The sequence below is a fragment of the Python bivittatus genome, unplaced genomic scaffold (assembly GCF_059951505.1).
Source record: "Python bivittatus isolate LINGU-HERP-01145 unplaced genomic scaffold, Pbiv_v1 ctg000580_np1212, whole genome shotgun sequence".
NCBI classification, from domain to species: Eukaryota; Metazoa; Chordata; class Lepidosauria; order Squamata; family Pythonidae; genus Python; species Python bivittatus.
In genome coordinates, this window is record NW_028277087.1 from 621,117 (window position 1) to 640,265 (window position 19,149).

Here is a 19,149-nt window from a genome sequence, read left to right on the forward strand (position 1 = left end):
GGACCTGGCAATGGTGTTGAGAGATGGCTAGACCTGCAGGTTTCACTCACTCCTCCTTCTCCCAAAAGGGCAGAGTCGGCCCTTCTGAAGGTCCTGGGTCCCTGACCTCAAAGCTAAAAGCCAGGTCTTCTCCTTTAGATATCACCTCTCCCATCTCAGGCAGCTGATCTGAAAGAGCTCGTGGGCAAAGAGCTGAAGGGGAACAAGAAGAGTCAGTAAGGTTTCTGCAAGGACAGGTCCTACCTCACTGATGTGAGTTCTTTCAAGGTATCAACAAACACATGGATGGAAGTGACTCTGTTGACATGGTATACTTGGATTTTCAAAAAGCTTTTGATAAGGTTCATCCAAGATTCTTGAGTGAGTTAAGCCATCATAGGATTGTAGAGGAGGTCCTCTGATGGACTGGTGACAAAAGTCACAATCTCTCCCAATTTGGTGGCTAGGCCACAAATGGCAAATGCAGTTTATTACCAGCAAGTATAAAGGGATACACACTGAATCCATGTTTCACTTTAAAAAGTTGGGGATTAAACTGTCAGTGGCCAACCAAGAAACTGGACTTGGCATCCTTGTAGATCAAAGTCCCCCAAAGTGGTCAGTATCAACCCCTAAGGGTCAATGAGACCATTCAAAGGGTAATTAAATGTCAGGGGGGTCAAAGGGGGGTTAGTATATGTCTGGGTGGGTCAATAGGTGGTTGATAAATGATGGAAGGTCGAGTGGGGTCAATTAATCTTTTGGGGTCTTGGTAGAGATCCATGCCAGTCCTTAGTTCTGAAAGTGAGGTGGCTAGTGGCCAGACAGTGTTACCAGAGTTGGATGGTCAGCCGCCAGCGAGAGCGGCCTTGAGTTGTAGTAGTAGTAGTAGTAATTACTATTATTATAGTTAGTCACACAGTCAGCCAGATGTTTAGACTGGATTTGGCATTTTGATCCCCCGATCGAGTCCTTCCCAAGGACCTGGGTTGGGCAGATGCTGTTGTTTGATGGGGTTAAAGGTATCGTTGCGGGATGGAAGCTGTTCCAAGTAAAGCTGCCTTTTGCAAGGGACTGATTTTGTCAATGCTGATGGTCTTCAAGTGGTGCTCCAGATGTTTTGGGATGGTACCTAAGGTGCCTATTACTATCTGTACTATCTTTGCTCTCTTTTGCCATAGTTGTTCTACTTCTATTTGCAGATCTTTATATTTTGTGATTTTCTCCAGTTCTTCCTTTTTTATTCTGCTGTCTCCAGGCATTGCAATGTCCACTATCCAGACTTTTTAGTTGTTGCTATTATTATAGTACTATTAAAGTAGTATTTATGAAATTGTTTTTATATTTTAAATGTTTGGGGGTCAGTCTGAAACTTCATGAAGGGGTCGATGTGATGGAATGTATCTATGTAGGGTGTGTGTGTGACAGAATGCAGCACAGATCCAGATTCTCAGGAAGGAGGGAGCGCATTCCGGGGGGAGACCAGAGGAAACATACTTCAGAGCAGGAGCGTGGGAAGAAGAAGAGACCAAAGATAGCCGCTCCCTAGATTCTCCCAGAGTACAGTACATCTATTAGATTAGCATAGTACAGATAGAGTCTGGCAAGATTGATGTCAGGCCCAACCCAAGAACAACAAGGAAACAATCCAGCCAAGTGCAGTTCTTCATTGCTTACACCATACAGACAAAGTCTTGCCAGACTAAACTGCTCCCCTGGAAAGTGCTCCCTCCTTCCTGAGGACCTGGATCTCTATTGCATTCCATCACACCACCTCCCCCTTCGTAGATACATTCTGTCACAGTCAATGAGCTGAAGAGTTTGGGGACCTCTGCTGTAGATAGATCAATGAAATCATCTCCACAATGTATAGTGGCTGAAAAGAAGACAAATTTCCACAGATTCCACAGAAGACAAATTTCGTGCCAGAGATCATTAGAAAAGAGCTAGGCAATAAATCAGCTGACATTATAATGCCCCTATAAAATCTATTGTGCAGCCACACCTAGAATACTGTGTTCTGTTGTGGTCACTGGAACTGAAAAGGGGTAAAACTGGAGAAGGTGCAGAAAAGAGCAACCAAGATGGTTACAGGACTTGAACTTGAGGACAGGACACAATGGGCCTGTTTAGAATAAAGAAAATACACTTGTGAGGAGATACAATTGAGGCTTATAAAGGTGAAACTCGAAAAATTAGAATATCGTGCAAATGTTCATTTATGTCAGTATGGCAACTCAAAAGGTGAAACCAATATATGAGATAGACGCATTACATGCAAAGCGAGATATGTCAAGCCTTACTTTGGTATTATTGTGATGATTATGGCATACAGCTTATGAAAACCCCAAATTCACAATCTCAGAAAATTAGAATATTACATGACATCAATAACACAAGGATTGGAAATAGAACAATATCAGACCTCTGCAAAGTATAAGCATGCATATGTACTCAGTACTTGGTTTGGGCCCCTTTTGCAGCAATGACTGCCGCAATGCGGCGTGGCATGGATGCTATCAGCCTGTGGCACTGCTGAGGTGTTATGGAAGACCAGGATGCTTCAATAGCGGCCTTCAGCTCCGCTGCATTGTTCGGTCTCATGTCTCTCATCTTTCTCTTGGCAATGCCGCATAGATTCTCTATGGGGTTCAGGTGAGGCGAGTTTGCTGGCCAATCAAGCACAGTAATCCCATGGTCATTGAACCAGGTTTTGGTACTTTTGGCAGTTTTTTTTTCTGTAGCCCAGGTAAGACGCTTCTGACATTGTTTGTTGTTCAGGAGCAGCTTGACAAGAAGAATACATTTGAAGCCCATGTCCAGGATTCGTCTGTGTGTGGTGGTTCTTGATGCACTAACTCCAGCCTCAGTCCACTCCTTGTGAAAGTCCCCAACACTTTTGAATGGCCTTTTCCTGACAATCCTCTCCAGGCTGCGGTCATCCCTGCTGCTTGTGCACCTTTTTCTACCACACTTTTCCCTTCCACATAACCTTCTATTGATGTGCTTTGATACAGCACTTTGGGAACATCCAACTTCTTTTGCAATTACCTTTGGGGGCTTTCCCTCCTTATGGAGGGTGTCAGTGATGGTTTTCTGCACAACTGTCAGGTCAGCAGTCTTTCCCATGCTTGTGATTCCTACTGAACCAGCCTGAGAGACCATTTAAAGGCTCAGGAACCCTTTGCAGGTGTTATGGATTCATTAGCTGATTAGAGTGGGACACTTTGAGCCTAGAATATTGAACCTTTTCACACTATTCTAATTTTCTGAGATTGTGAATTTGGGGTTTTCATAAGCTGTATGCCATAATCATCACAATTATACCAAAGTAAGGCTTGACATATCTCGCTTTGCATGTAATGCATCTATCTCATATATTGGTTTCACCTTTTGAGTTGCCATACTGACATAAATGAACATTTGCACGATATTCTAATTTTTCAAGTTTCACCTGTAAAATTATGCATGGCAAAGACATGGTGTACATGGAGAAGTTTTTCTCCATCTCCCATAAAACTAGAACTGCAGGACACCCAAATATATTGACCAGTAAAAAATTTAAAAGTGGAAAGAGAATGTGTTTCTTCATGAAGCAGATAATCAACCTGTGGAAGATGATGGCACAATATGTGGCGTTCACTGCTAGTTCAGAGGGCTTTAAAGGAGACTACACCAATTCCTAGAAGACAGGACTACTGATGGTAACAAGCCTTGGACACAGGATGCTGTCTGCAAGAATGGGGACAGTCCACCTCTACAAAGCAACAGTAGGAGACAACATCTACCTTGCTCTCTTTTTAGTGGGCTTCCTAGATGCATCTGGTGGGCCACTGTGTGAAAGAAAATGTTGCCCAGATGAACTCAGACCTGATCTAGCCATGATATTCCCATTTTCTCATCAGGCCTTGATCCCACGATCAGCTGCTTCATAAAATCAGAGACCTAAGCTTTGAAAGATTTGAATATATGTTTAAAAGTAATCTAATTAACAACTCTTTAGTGCTGGGGGGACTGCACTGTGAAGCTAGAATGATGCATTCTCCTAATTCTCCATGCATTGACTGATTATGTGCCATGAAGACAACGTTGAGTATTACTGACCACATATATAGATCCCTCCTGCCCCGGCCATTTGTATCCTCATCCAAAGATCTGGGCTGCATACATTCCCTCAGGGGGAGGAGGAGGAAGAATAGGAGAAGTGTTTTCTTCAACTCTTTCTCTGAACTCCCTTTTAATCTCTCACTTCATGAAGTTTATTTACTTAGGCTCTCCATCTGACATTCACTTTATCTATCCTCTCGCTGAATATCACTTTATCTCCCATCCCTCATCATACTCCTTTCCCTTCCAGTTCTCATGGCTGCAACTTCTATCACAAGGTAGGGAAACCAGTGACTCATAGGAGTAGGGGAGGGAAAGAAAAACAAGTGTTGGCAAGTCCCCTCACTTCTGTTATGTCAACAAAGAGGGAGCGGGGAAAGCTGCATTTCTCTCAGCTCCAAATCCCAACCAATATTCCAGTGCAATGGGAGGACTTGCAGCTGGCCCATGAAGACAACTAACAATTGGCTGCCCTAACACACTCCTCCTGACATTCCCATCCTCAGAAGCAGATTGAACTTGGTGAAATAGCCACAAACAGTGCAAGCAACACAGTCCTAAATTACATGTGCTTTATCCTATGACAGGTAGGTTGAATCAGGGCACGTGGGGGCTTTCAGGAACCCTTCAGAGTCTCATTAAGAGTCCTTTTAAACACGGAGCAATGGTTCCCAGGTAGAAGGCAGACTTTACAACTCAAAGTCTCTCCAAGGATCCGTTGCAGCACTGAGGCTGAAGGATAAAGCTAAATACTTATTTCTCCAGGAAATTGGAAAGTGTTTGAAAAAGGACTGTATGAATAGAAGACAGTGAGAAAGATGCTTTAGATGCCAGCCAACAGGCAGCAAATGTTTTTCAATAGCAGACAATTTCACGGCAGGGATTTACTTGGTGATACTGGGGAATATGGCTGATTCCAAATAGGAAATGAGCTCTCTTTGCCTTTATAGAAGAAGACAATGCTCTCAAGCTGGGTGATGGCGTTTCCCTGGCTGGTTTCTCTGAGGACTTTCTCCATAGCACAAGATTCAGCCCTGGAAGAAGTCTGGAGAGACTGGAAGAGGACCTACGGTAAAGTATACTCTGAAGTGAGTTGCTTTGGTCCCAAAGAGACGAGTGTCTAATTTATGTCTCAGCAATTCTAAGGCACCAGAAGCTTAGTGCTTCTGAGATCATGCAGGCTACTACTCTTGAAGACACTTCTGTTTTAAGAATCTGAGTGATTTGGGACAGGAACTAGTTTTTTTTTTTTTTTTAAGCATTTTATTTCCTGTGGTACCCAGACAGATGTTTCAGAGGTGCAAGCTAGCTCTTTGAAGGACTTTGGCTGCTACCTTTTCCAGACTATTGTGGGCTTACAATTCTGTTTTAATCCATGCTGTTTTGGCTCCAACCTGCAGAGGACAGAGATGTTGGAACTCTTGCAATACCTACAACCTGATGAACGTAGCATGGGGAAACACCCAGCGTGTACTCAGAGGCATTCTACTCTCCGGCTAGAAATTAGTGCCAGCATATTTCTGGGCAGCCACCTTACCCCCATCAGATCCATTTTGTGGACCTCGGATATAAGCTGTCCTTCAGTTCACAAATGATGTTTTGAGGTAGGCAGGGATACATCACACCTATTCTTGGCTTCCTTGTAGGAGGAAGAGCCTTTCCGGAGAGTCACATGGGAGAAGAATCTGCAGTTGATTGAGCAGCACAACCGTGAGGCTGTTGAGGGGAAACAAACCTATTGGATGAGCATGAACCAGTTTGGCGATTTGGTAAGCAAACTCAAGAGCATCGATAGGCACACCACAGATTCGGAGCCCAGGCTTGTTGGAGAAAAATCTTCAAAAGCTAATGCACATGCATCCATTACAATTTAGAAACAGGGCCTTTTCCCGCTGGTGAACTGAAGGGATCTCCTCCCACTCTTGACTTGGCAGATAAGCGTACAGGGTAAAATTTGCAGCTCCTTGTCCTACCTTTTTTGACTGTCTGCGCTGAATAGGGTTTTCCTGATTTTGCACCTGCAGCATGTGACAAGTCAGGCGATTGATTTGAACCCTCTGGCTTTGTTGTTCTCCCTCCTTTGCATATCACCAGCCAGAAGCGAACAGATTTCCCAACGATATTTCAGCAAGATTAGGAGGGGCTTGGCTGCAGGCTTCCTCTGCCTCTTCTAGCCTCCTTTCTTTGCTCCTTCTCCTACACTCCATTCTGTCATAACCCAAGTTGAATTGTTTTCTTTTTAAATGGGAATCATGAAGGGAGCTGAATCCCAAGTTTTATGTAGCATTTCCTTTCCTTCCTTATTTACTTATTAAAGTCTTGCATTTATCTGGAGCTCAAAGCACTCCCTCCTTCTATTTTCCCCCACAACGATCCCATAATGTAGGTCAGGCTGAGTGATTGGCACAAGATCATCCAGGGAGCTACAAATACCAATTTCCAGATTCCTCTATGCTATTTTTGGGAGACAACTGGCAGGGATGTGCATGGGTCCAGCTTTTCATTATTTCAGCCCTGAACTTCCATCCTGTTACCTGAGCAGTCTAGCTCCATTTTACAATTCTGCTAGACTGCTGGCACACACAAGTTTTGGGGAGACAACATCAAAGTATCAGGATGCAATAATGATCAGAGGGGAGGAATGTACCCACATCAGCCTGAAACGGCTAATAAGCATCCCTCTGATCACCCTCACTATCCACTCTGTAAAGCAAAGGGTAATGACATCAGAAAGACAAATCTGTAAAGAAGCAAATAAAATAGGCCTGAAGATTACTTTTACTAGGCGTCTGGGACCATGTCTTGTAAAGAAACATTTGCCATTTCCTAGATTCAGCTAGCCAGACATCATCTGCTGGAGGTTGAGATAGGAACGATTAGAGGAGTCTGAAGGGATCAGGCAAATATGCCACAAGTATATCTCCTTTTAAGCAAACGGAGATGTGGTAACTCTGCTCTTCTCTCAGACCAATGAAGAACTTAACCGCACGATGGGCAGCTTTCATCCTGATTCCGTTGATCCACACAATGCTTCTGAAGACTTTTCCCAAGCACCAGCCATTCAGCAGATGCCCAAGCCCGTGAAACGGCGCCACAGACATTATGGCACTTCAAGAAAAGACCAGGTGAGTCCTGAACAGTCTGGATAGATAGCTCACGCTAAGCCAAAGATTAATGACCCCCGCAGACACTTCCCTTAATGCAAAGAATCCCTGCCTCCATTTTGAACAGGCTCCAATCCTGCACTCATGTTTTTGCCCAACTGCTCTCAGTCCAGTGTTAACACAAATCACTTGCCTGCTTTGGTCCTCTTTTTGGAGTAACGCACTTCACCTCTGTTGCTCAAGTGGTCATTCTAATGCCCTTGGGCATGGCAGATATGGGAGATGACATACTTGTTCTGTTTAAACCCACTCCAGGCTCTGCTCTCCAAGCCACACATTTTAAGCTCAGATAATTCCATACCACATTCTCTTTTTAATTGTAGCAGCTGATGGAGAGAGTATATACACACTTTATAGCCATTCTGGGTCTCAGTTTATTTCCTCTCCTTTAATCTAATGGCTCCACTGGCAAGTCTAAATCACTACAGGATGATTATTATTTTAACAGCTGGCTCTCGCCTACACCAGAAAACTGGGCAAGCAGCGTTCTGAAAATTTTGCAAAGCTTTGTCTAATATCCAGCAACGGAACCAAGAAGCTGTTAGGACGGAGGTGCGGGTGTATAAGCCGTTATCGTCGTCGTTGCCAGAAGTGTTGCAAGCTTGCTTAGTAGAGTCAGGCAAGGCTGTGCCTCAGGATCACTCACAATAATGTAGCAGGATTAAAAGAATCTAGATTCCCCCAGGGCCAGAGCTGCCTCTTGCTTTTTTGCTCTAGTACTTAGTTTCCTAGTAGGTCTGGCATGTTGTCTAACCTTTTTTAATATATTAACAAGCCCATCAGAAAAATGGTAAATACAGAACCAAATGTTTAGTAAGACAAGGGGAAAATAGCCTGAAGGCAGGACTTTGGGAGGTATCTGTAGGCATCCCGCTCCCCCCTTTGTGGTCTGTTTATTAACAATCTTTCTTGTTAATAAAAAGGCATTTTGGACTACAGCTTCCTTTTGCCGTCTCTGAGAAAGCAGATAAGACGTTCTTTTGACTATGCCTTGTTGTAGATTTCAGTCTAGACTTAACCTCAAATTATTTTCTTACTTCAGGCTATTATATTTGGTTCCTAAACCTTTGATATTAGGATTTGTTTTTTTAAGCTTTAGTTCATTGCTTGTATTATATTTTTTAATGGAAATTCAATCTTTGTTTCAAATCTCTTCTGTATTATTCTATCTGGATCTTCCTAGACATCTCTGGATTGACCTTTTCCAACTTCCATCCTCATATATTGGACTTTCTCCAAATTTTGTAATGGATTAGCTACTCTAAGTTTTGATTTAATTCATTTGGGCTACTCTGCTGTAAAACCAAATTTGAGAGGGAACCAGACTTAACAAATAGTACTGGTATTATGTAGCAGTACAATAGTTTCAGATAATAAAAAAAAATTGCTGATTTTGCTTGTCATAATTATTACATATAGACAATTCATTTCATGGTTACTATTACTTTTTTCCTTATAAAAAATAAGTTTATTAGATCTATGAAGCAATCTGAATATAAAAGGCAAACTGTGATTTGGAAAGTGCATGGGTGTGCACACAGCACATATTGGGAATACCTTACCAAACACATCTTTTCCTGGAATTGTGTGCATAGCTGCACAATCCCAGGAAAAGACACAGCTGCATTAGGGTTGTGTGTATATCTGTGCACACACTGAATCATATTTTGCCTTTTGAACCTGGGGTGTTACACAATCCTATATAGTTTATTACGATGCTGTAATTTTTGCAGGGTAAAACCTTACTTTGGATTATGTAGAGTGCTTTTGCTTTTCTCCCACCTGAATTTCACTTGTGTATAATTATAATGGACAGATCTTAATGGAGAAAATATATCTATGTGGTTGTTAAGAGTCGACACCGACTTGATGGCACATAGTTAATCGCTCATTATAGTTTTACCTGTAATATTTTTGTGCAACATCTTGTTTTTCATAAATGGGAATGCATTTTTTGCTTTGAATTTTGAAATAAATGTTTGAAATGGTACACTTGTTCCAACAGTCATATTCTCTTGCTTACAGGAATTAGGAAGCTAATTTTCAAACTACCAGAGATCCACCTATTTATTCATTGCATTTATTTGAGATGCCTTTCTCAAGGCAAATTACATGGAAGGTCTTCCATAGTTTTTTTCTCATAAAAGCAAGCCTGTGTGGTAAACTGGACTGAAAGAAACTGACCAAAGACCATTCAGTGAGCTGTTCAGTCAAATGGGAAACCAAATCTAACTGAAATCCAGCACCATAACAACCGACACTTCCCTACACAACATACAAATTCCTGCTTTCCACAGACAAGACAGGACTGTCTTCTTCTTGTTGCTCCTTTCCAGCAGCTGGCAATCAGAGGCAGACTATCTGAACAGTCTTACCTTTTACCGAAAGTTGGAAAGTGCTTGTCATAAGAGAACGAGTCGACAATGACTTGATGGCACATAATCAATTAAAAAAATAATTTAGTTAAGTAACATTAAGTCATACCATTTAGCTTTGTACATTTCTTTGATAAGTTAAGCTAATTCATACTTACATTTGTAGTTTTGTAATGAATCAATTTTGTTGTGAATATATCAATGTATCATCATCAATATTCAGAAAAATATAAGGCACTCGTAATTATTTTCTAAGTTGAGGTTTGGGTGAAAGCCAGAGCTGAACAGGAGTTAAGACAAAAACTACTTAGATTTCCATAGCAGCAACTCAAAATAACATCTCAGAAGGAAATGCCAAACCCTTTCTGTATTATGCCAAGAAAACTGCATGGATGTGTCTGTTAGTCAAAAGGAATCAAGTTTAACTTCAAAGCAGGTTTTACAGTACAACTAGATTCAATTAATTTAGCTTCTTTGAAATCGTGGAGTCCTTGGGGTTCTCTGAGCTTGGTTCTTTTCTTGCAAACGTTTCATTACCCGGCTAGGTAACATCTTCAGTGCTAAAATGGGATGGGGTTTGCTCTCTACTTATATATTGTGGCCTGCCTTGCCAGTGCTGCTGGGGGTGGGGGTTTTGTTTTGGTAGTTCCTTGATGAGCATATGCTTACTGCTTGATTGTGTGCCTGGTGGTAACCTTTGCTCATCTGGGTGATGATTGCTGATGAGGCGATCTTCTGGTCTTTTGTCTCTTTTGAATAATATGTAGATGCTGTTTATCTCTATATGTCTGTTAATTGCTGCCTTGTCTGAATGCCAGGCTTCCAAGAATTCTCTTGCATGTTTGGATTTAGCTTGGTCTAAGATGCTGACAGTTTCCCAGTTAAAACTATGGTTGAGTCTGTCCATGTGTGGTGAGATTAAGGAATTTTCATCATGTCTTCTGACTGCTAGTTGGTGCTCGTGGACGCGCTCTGCTAGTCTTCTGCCTGTCTGTCCTACATAGTGTTTGTTACAGTCCTTACACTGTATGTTGAACATGACTCCTGTTTTTTCTTCTTGGGCTACTGGGTCTTTTGGTTTACTTAAGATATTTTGGAGTGATGTTGTTGGTTTGTGTGCTATAGAGATGCCATGTGGTTGTAATAGTAACAATCAAGCAGTAAATGTATGCTAATCAAGGAACTACCAGAGGAGCAAAACAAAACCCCCACCCCTAGCAGCACTGGCAAGGCAGGCCACAGTATATAGAGAGCAAACCCCATCCCATTCTAGCACTGAAGATGTTACCTAGCTGGGTAATGAAACGTTTGCAAGAAAAGAACCAAGCTCAGAGAACCCCAAGGACTCCACAGTTCAACCCTGAGCTACACATATTCGCTTCTTTGAAATCTTTATACTTTAGCATTTTAGTCTCAGCATTGAGCTTCCTCCCCTGGCAGTTTTCTGTTTTTCATTATTATTGTATTGTTGAAGGCTTTCACGGCCGGCATACGATGGCTGGTGTGGGTCTTCCGGGCTGTGTGGCCGTGTTCTGGAAGTTTTGTTTCCTAACGTTCGCCAGCACCTGTGACCGACATCTTCTGAAGATGTCATCATCATCATTTATTATGGTCTTGATATTACTAATGATATTCTCATTTTTCCCCTCTGTTACAATCTGTTTGCATTTATTTAGAAGATAGTATTCCCATTTGTGTATTTGGGCAAAACCTGAACTGAAGAAAATGGCGATTCTCTAATAGTTTCCTTGATTCTGTATTTACTTCTGCTTTTGATATTTTGGACTATGTACCTTTCCTGCTCTACTTCCTGAGCTTTTCCTACTGTTTATATTTAATCCTCTGAGGTTTTTTTTTTTAATTCTGTCATAAAATTAAAAAAACAATTGTGGAGTTGGAAGGGGCCACAAAGATCATCTGGTCCAACCCTCTGCAATGTACAGGAAAAGCAATTAAACCTTCCTCAAGAGCTCAAGATGGCTACCCAACACCCCTCCTCCTATTTTCCCACATGACAACTCTATGAGGTAGTTTGGGCTGAAAGAGATTGACCAGCCTAAAGTCACCGTGTGACCTTTAAGAGGTAAAGGATGGTCTCAAATCCAGGTTTTCCTGCTTCTAGTTCAGTACCTTAACCTCTACTCCACACTGGCTCACTTAATTGCTTGATTCTGTCTTACATTGGAGTTCCTAGTAGAGCCAAATCTTTTTTCACCTGAGAATGATTTCACTTTAAAAATGGAAATGCTGTGTATCTAAGATGGAAAAGGATACTTCAGCAATCTGTTGTGTAACTAATAAAACACCAGCTTCTCTAAGACAGAGTGCCTTCCCGCGGGAGCAAACTGTGGAAGAAAAGCTTTGCAAGGACCAGCTTGAGCTCTCCCTTCCCTGCGTTTTCTCTCCTGGGGTTTTAAGGTAGCCTGAAGAGCACTGCACCACATCTGGATTCCAATTATAAAAGGAAAGTGCTGAGAGTACCAGAGTGGGTGTGCTGGGAGTAATATCTGCACTGTGTGGGAGAGCAGAAGGGAAGAATTTGCAGCCAAGGGAGAGGAGCAGCTGTCAGCTCAACACGCAATTGATAGCAAGGGAGGAGCAGGCTTGGACTTCACCAAACCAGAAGACAAGCTGGAAGGAGAAGCAGAGCCCAGCGGCGTCACTGAGAAGCTCCAGCCAGGTGCCAGCAGCTGGTAAAGCCCCTTCCTTTTCTCACCCCAGCACAGCTGAGAAACTGCCAAGCCAACGCTTCAGCACCAGTTTGGAACAGCAGTAGAAGCCAACTTGAAGGTGGCTAAATGCTTTGGTGCAAGCTCAGGCAACCAATAGGCTGTTTAGGAATAAGACAGGCGTAGACATAAACGCTGGCATGGGTATAAAGTAAGATAGCATAGGGTTAGCGTACAGAATAACAAGGGTTGCTTCCAACAGGTCTCCTTTAAGAACTGGCCATAAATCCTCCCTTTCACCTGCAGCAAATGACTCTTCAGTTGTCTAAGTTGATGACTGGCGTTTGATTGACTACTGCTCTACCTTTCAGAGGTTTATGATTCTTCCCCTTAGTAACTGTTTTTTCAGCAGCTCCGGAAAGGGACAATTTGGACTCAGAGATTGTTTGACGAGGCTGGGCCGGCCTGAGCTGATGTAAAGTAAGGAATTTGCCTCGCTTGAGTGGGTGTGGAAGCATAACATGCTTGGATTGCCCTGTTATGTTTTAACGTATTAATATGCGAAGATAAAGGTGCATGGCATCTTCTTGATACAGTGTTCGGAGAAGTGAGAGGGGGAAGCCGTCCCTGAGTACTTTTTAGCTCATACAGTTAGTAATAAGTGGTAAGGTAAAAAACAAGTTTCCTAATTTTATACAATAAAAGCCGCCTGAAAACACAGTGGAGACAAAACAGAGCCTGTCTGTCGCCGGTCTGCACCAGTTCCCCAAAGAACCCCCCCACATAAACGGTGACCCCACTGAAGGCCCCAAAAGCTGCCCCTTCCAGGCCCCAAAACGATGGGCCGGCCGAGTTCCTGAGAAAGCGCCTCCTTTTCCACACCACGAAGGCCTGGGGGGCATTTTTCTGTGGTAAGCAATCTTCCTCAGCCTCTGAGGGGAGCTTTTCCGGACTCCCTGCGTTTCTCTGAGGAGCTGATGGTCAACCGCCTGGCGCCGTTTCTCGCCTTTTCTGCGCCGACCCGAGCTGTGGGCGGCGGGGCGGGCACATCTAGCCGGGCCCGCCCGCTCCTTCGCCCCAGATGAATCGCTGAGGCGCGCTGGGCGGGAAATCCAGGCAGAACCGCGCGAGCGTCCGCCGGGCGGAGCGCACCAACTCGGCTTTCCCTCAGACCTGCAGCCACCACCGCGCAGGCGCCAGGGGGCGGGCTCAGAACGGCGGCAAGGGCGGCCGCTGATGGGCCGGCGGCGACGTCACTCACCTGGGACAGCTACGCAACTGAAGGGCGTTCCCCGGCGGGGAGGCGTCGCGAGCGGGTGATCTGCAGGCTGTTCCTTGCGGGAAACTCCCGAGGATCCTTGTTGTCGGAAAGGAAGCCAGATCTCGCAGGTCGAATATCCCATTAAGGAACTGGTTGAGGTCGACGCGTTAAGCCTTTGTATCTCAACGTTGTCAACTTTAAGACAGGTGGATTTCAACTCGCAGAATTCCATGCTGGCTGGGGAATTCTGGGAGTTGAAGTCCACCTGTCTTAAAGTTGCCAACGTTGAGAAACTGCGTTAAACACACACAGGCTTGGGGCTTTGGGTTGTTCTGAAGCCAGGGAGCCAGAACAGAGTTTGGGAAAACGGGGAATTGTTCCTGGGGGAAAGCAGTGGGTGCGAATTCAAGTTCACTAGGAGGTGTCTTTCTTTGCCCTCCCAGGCGCAGACGATGCTCTCCCTCTGGGTGATGGCGTTGACCTGGATGGTCTCCTCCAAGACCTTTTCTGCAGCGCAGGATCCGGCCCTGGAAGAGGCTTGGAGGGACTGGAAGAGGACTTACCGTAAAGTCTACGCCGAAGTGAGTTTGCTGCTGAAGGAGATGGGCACCTGGAGGAGTCTGCGAGAAGCAGGGCGAGGGCTGACGATGAAAATAGCATTGCCCTAATGCAGCGTTTCTCGACCTTGGCAGCATTGAGATGGCTGGAGTTCAACCCCCAGAATTCCCCAGCTTTAAGACGGGTTGGAGTCCGCCCGTCTTAAAGTTGCCACGGTTGAGAAGCACCGCAGGAATGTAATGCAAGCCCTGTGCTTTTTGTACATGCTTCGTGACATCCCATGAAAGGAACGGAGCTTTGGGCCCAACTCTGCATTATCCTTGTTGCCTCTATGAACACCTGTTGGGTGTTTCAGTAAATCTGTGGTACTAGGAGCTGAGTGCCTCCCGTCTGCCCTTTGGTCCTGGAAAAATAAGCTGAAACAGAAATTTTCTTAATTTTTTTGAGACTTGCACATGCAGCTAGAATTCTCCCCCACTGTACCTGGATAGGTGACTGCAAAGTCAGTGTTTTATTTTTTTCATTCAGTTTATATAGCCATCCATCTCACTTGGGTGACTCTGAGTGGCTATAAATTTCCAGCTGTTATAGAATGAAACCTATTTTGCAGTTGCTTCACTAGCTGCCAGTCGCCTGTGCAAATCAGGCTGGCTGTCATCTCTAAAACCCTAAATGATGCAACAACAGGTTGTTGATTCACTGATTTGTTATGTGCCATCAAGCCAATGTTGACTTTTAGCAACCAGGATGATCTGTCCCCAACCTGGCCCTTCAGGCTCTCCAATGGTGCACCCATCGCCACTATAATCAGGTCTGTCCATCTTGCTGCTGACTGCCCCCTTCTTCTTCCTTCTGCTTTTCCCACCTCAAGGGAGCTGGGTTTTTGCATAATGTGTCCAAAGTAGGATAGTCATGGTTGTCAGAATCCTCGCAGGATTTTATAATAGATCGTTATATGGCTAGTTTAGAAATTGCTTTTTACATGCTGCAGTTCTGCCATTGGAAAAGGGGGTGGGGAGAAGGAATGAGAAACCGTTAAAAGCAGATGGCTCCTTATCACAGGCACTGGAATGTGCAAGGTCGTACCAGCGAGGGAATCAGAAGACCAAGAACTAAGGGAGATGAAGGGGGGGGGGGTAAAGTAAGAAAAACAACTCTTGGCGCGCTTTTGCTCAGTCTTAGCAATGCTTTGGATCTGTACACTTATTCTCAATAAATGAACTTTCTTTTGAATCAATATTGGTTGCAAGGAAAGTTACTGGATTTGGGATCAACAGGTGGCAGCTCGTTACAGTGGTCTGTAGGAATATGGTATCCCAGGCCACCTTGCCTCTGAAGATGCCAACCACAGTTGCCGGCAAAACATCAAGAAATCTGTTGTATAGATCACAGTCACTAAACCCCGAAGCCTAATAGATACTGCCCGTGAAAGCCTACACCAGTACATATGTAATTTGTTACTTGTTTATGCCAGTCACCTTGTTTTCAAAATTAAAGTTTAATGATTAAAAGTAAGTGCTATCTTTATTTAATTGAACTCTAATACTAATGGAATCATTGGGGTGTTGCACAATTTATCATTTTAGGGAGACACAGCACTGCAAAGTTTGAGAATCACTCTATTATTAAATGTAATAAAGTATAATACACTTTCCTTTCAAAAAAAAAACATTGTGTCTCAAAGAGCAGCTGGATAAATGTTGCAGAGAGTCCCAAATTTGGTTGTGAAAAGTACTGACCTCCTGTTACTTGTTCTGCAGGTAATCAGTCTTAAGTGGTACACATGGAAGCTCCATTTAGTTGCTTCTTCTGACCTCAGAAACTGCTCCAGACATTGCTTCTTGGCTTCAATCTAGAAGGGGGTAGATTTTTTACAATAAGTAACCATGGACAAACTTTTTGAGCTTTGCAGGTGGAGGCAGTCTGGGTATACTCAGAGTTATTCTGCTTTCCAGGGGGAATAAAAGTAGCTCCAGTGCATTCCTGCGTGCCTGAATTGTCACTTTGGGGCTTCTGTGCAGGGAGAAGAAGCTTTCCGGAGATCTGTGTGGGAGAACAACGTGCGTGTAATTGAGCAACATAACCGTGAGGCTGATGAGGGAAAACACAGCTACCGCATGGGCATAAATCATTTCAGCGACATGGTAAGTCAACTCAGAGCAGCGTTAGGGACTTCAGGACATAAACGTCATTTATGCCTCTTTGGGCTGTGCACTTCCTTGGTTTGCAGTCCAGGCCCAGGTGGACCTGTCCTATCTGCAGTAAAGGTATAGTGAAATGCTAATATTAGCATTGCAAGGGTGATTTTGTAAATGAACGTGCGCTTGTTGTCCTCTGCAGACCCAGGAAGAGATTAACCAGAGACTGACCGGCAAACATCCCCACTAACTGAACCTCGTTCTACGGATGGATCTCCCTGTGAATTCCCAAGAATGCCAGAAGCTTCTTATGTCTGAAGTTCATAACATTGTGTCTTGCTTTTAAAAACCCTTTTAGTGGTTTCGGCTGTATTTAACTATTTTACCTGCTTTCAAGATTTGGGTTGTAAACATCCAAGACGAAGTTTGGATGGACATCCTTGGGAGTGCAGTGATGTGTACCACAGTGTCGTCCTAGTAGTGCTGCAACTTGGTTCCATCAGAGGTCAGGACATGAAGATGAAGGGTGGCGATTCCATGAAGGCGTCATTGCCCGAGTATCATTTTGGCATCACAGTTTGCTGTGGGTGCTGCTGATTTGACGGTGTAGAAACTGAGTGTGATAATAAGCAGTAATATTTTGTTCAACTCAAGTTCTGGTCATTAATAAAGCTGCCAAAAGTTGTTTCGATTGTGATGTGATGGAAATGCATTTAATAAGTAATACAGTACATAAATAATAACGAACATGCTTTAATTCTCCAATATGGTTGTGGATTAGAGACTCCAACCAACCAAAAGTTGGTTTGCATTTACAAGTTCCTTTTGCATATAAGGATAAATAAAATAATCTTTATGGTATATTTGTGGAGTCTCTTATTTACAACTTCCTTCTGCATCACAGTTAAAAAACTCAGTTCTGTTCCATGTAGAGTTGATTAAATTTTGGTTGATGATGGCAATTTAATAAGGTCTTATGAGAGACATAGGCCCTCTGTATTTCTAGTCCGGGTTCCCTCTCATTTGCCTCCTTTATAGGCTAAAAAAAACCCAATTATCACAACCTTTCCTCATTCAGAAGCTGTTCTAGCCCTTGGGTCATCTTAGTTGCCCTCCTCTGAACCTTCTCTAGCTCCATTGCATCCTTTTTGAGGTGCAGCAACCAGAACTGCACACTCTGGTAGTACCATTGATTTATAGAGGTGTGTTATGACATCTATTTTCAGTGCCATTTCTTATTATCCCTAGTAGGCCTTTGGTCTGCTTTACGGCAGATGCATGCTGTGTCAACACCTTCATTGAACTGTTTACCATTACCCCAAGGTCTCTTTCCTCATCAATCACTGCGAGCTTCGATCCCATTAGTCTGTATGAATAGTTAGGATTTTTGGCACCCATGTGCCTCACTTTATACTTGCTCACACTGAATGACATCTGTCACTTTGACCCCCACTCCCCTAATGGCTGGACATCCCTTCGCCACCCCTTAATTGTTTTTACCACTCTGAACATTTTAGCAAACTTGGCTATTCCACTAGTCACACCCAAATCCAAATAATTTATAAATATGTTAAAAAGCACCAAGTCTAGGACTGGGGGATCCCACTACTGTAGTTACATTCCTCCAGTGTGAGCAACGTCCCATTTACTCCTACTCTTTGTTTTGTATTCTTCAGCCAGTTACTTATCCACAAAAGGGTATGTAAAAAAAAAATTCAACAGATTAGAACAGTGTTTCTCAACCTTAGCAACTTTAAGCTGGCTGGGGAATTCTGGGAGTTGAAGTCCATACATCTTAAAATTGCCAAGGCTGAGAAACACTGGATTAGAAGCAAAGACATTTTAAAAATGTTTTTATGACAGATTCTGATGTTGTAGGCACAGGATGGTGGGAGAAAACTCAGCAGTGTTGTTGAAGGTTGCACCATCTGTTTGGATCTATGAGCCTTTTGACCACTCGGGTAAATGGTGAGAGAAAGAGAAGGAGAAGGGACTTCACAGGCTGTCCCACATCTGTTTTTCCCCAACCTTATTGTTAATTTGTAAGGATATTTTATATTTCATAGTGTAGTTTGCTTTGGTAAAGCAACACATATTATTGTGTGTATACTTTAGTAAGCTCTCCTCGAGTTGCATTCCTGAAAAATGTGATTATGTGCGTCCCTGCCTTTGGAGTATCCTTTTGGATTTATAACCAATTTTTTATTGTAACGAATCAATGACCTTGTGCCCATTGCTCTAAGGAAGGGGGTGATGAGCCCCAGGGCTGGCATTTCCTTGGACAGAAGTGTGAAGATGATCATCTGATTGCTACGATAGTCAGATGCAGATCGCTTCTGCCATTATTGTTACTGATACATTAATGGGGACAGCAGAGCTGTTTGGTTGGACCCCTCAAGGAGTCCATCATCTCCAAGCCAAGGGCCATCTGCCCACCTTATTCAAGGCATCCCCCTTCAACTTAGTAGTCTTTAAGACCTGTGGACTTCAACTCCCAGAATTCTGGCTGGCTGGGGAATTCTAGGAGTTGAAGTCCACGGGTCTTAAAGTCACTGAAGTTGAGCAACACTCCTTTAGGTGGATATAAAGTTTTTCCCAAGTTAAATGAGTCTCTTCAGTTAAGACACAACAGGAACTTCCTATCTCTTTCTTGTCTTTCTCTTTTCTAAATGTAATTTAGACAGAAGTGAGGTATTGCTACCCTATGTCTTTCTTACTAAATCTCCTTTTTCCCTCAAATACAATGACCGTCTTTTGGCGTTCATTGAAAGCTGGGCTGAGCCTAGATTTGCAGCTAAGGCATTGAGCATTTTTTCTTTTTGAATAGGACCTGTTTTTTCTTAAATGCCTGGTATTCAAATAGCATTCTGCATATGCGCGGGAACACTTTCTCTAATA

At 43.4% G+C, this 19,149-nt stretch overlaps 1 protein-coding gene across 1 annotated transcript; it reads left to right on the forward strand.

Moving 5' to 3' along the window:
- The first annotated feature begins 3,680 nt into the window (after positions 1 to 3,680).
- On the forward strand, positions 3,681 to 16,936 carry LOC103048316 (procathepsin L-like). The gene is made up of 7 exons (XM_088149887.1): positions 3,681 to 3,749; positions 5,037 to 5,174; positions 5,733 to 5,855; positions 7,053 to 7,211; positions 13,999 to 14,136; positions 16,135 to 16,257; positions 16,454 to 16,936. The coding sequence occupies exons 1-7, from the start codon at positions 3,681 to 3,683 to the stop codon at positions 16,499 to 16,501; spliced, it is 798 nt and encodes a 265-aa protein (XP_088006013.1). The 3' UTR covers positions 16,502 to 16,936.
- Positions 16,937 to 19,149: the final 2,213 nt, after the last annotated feature.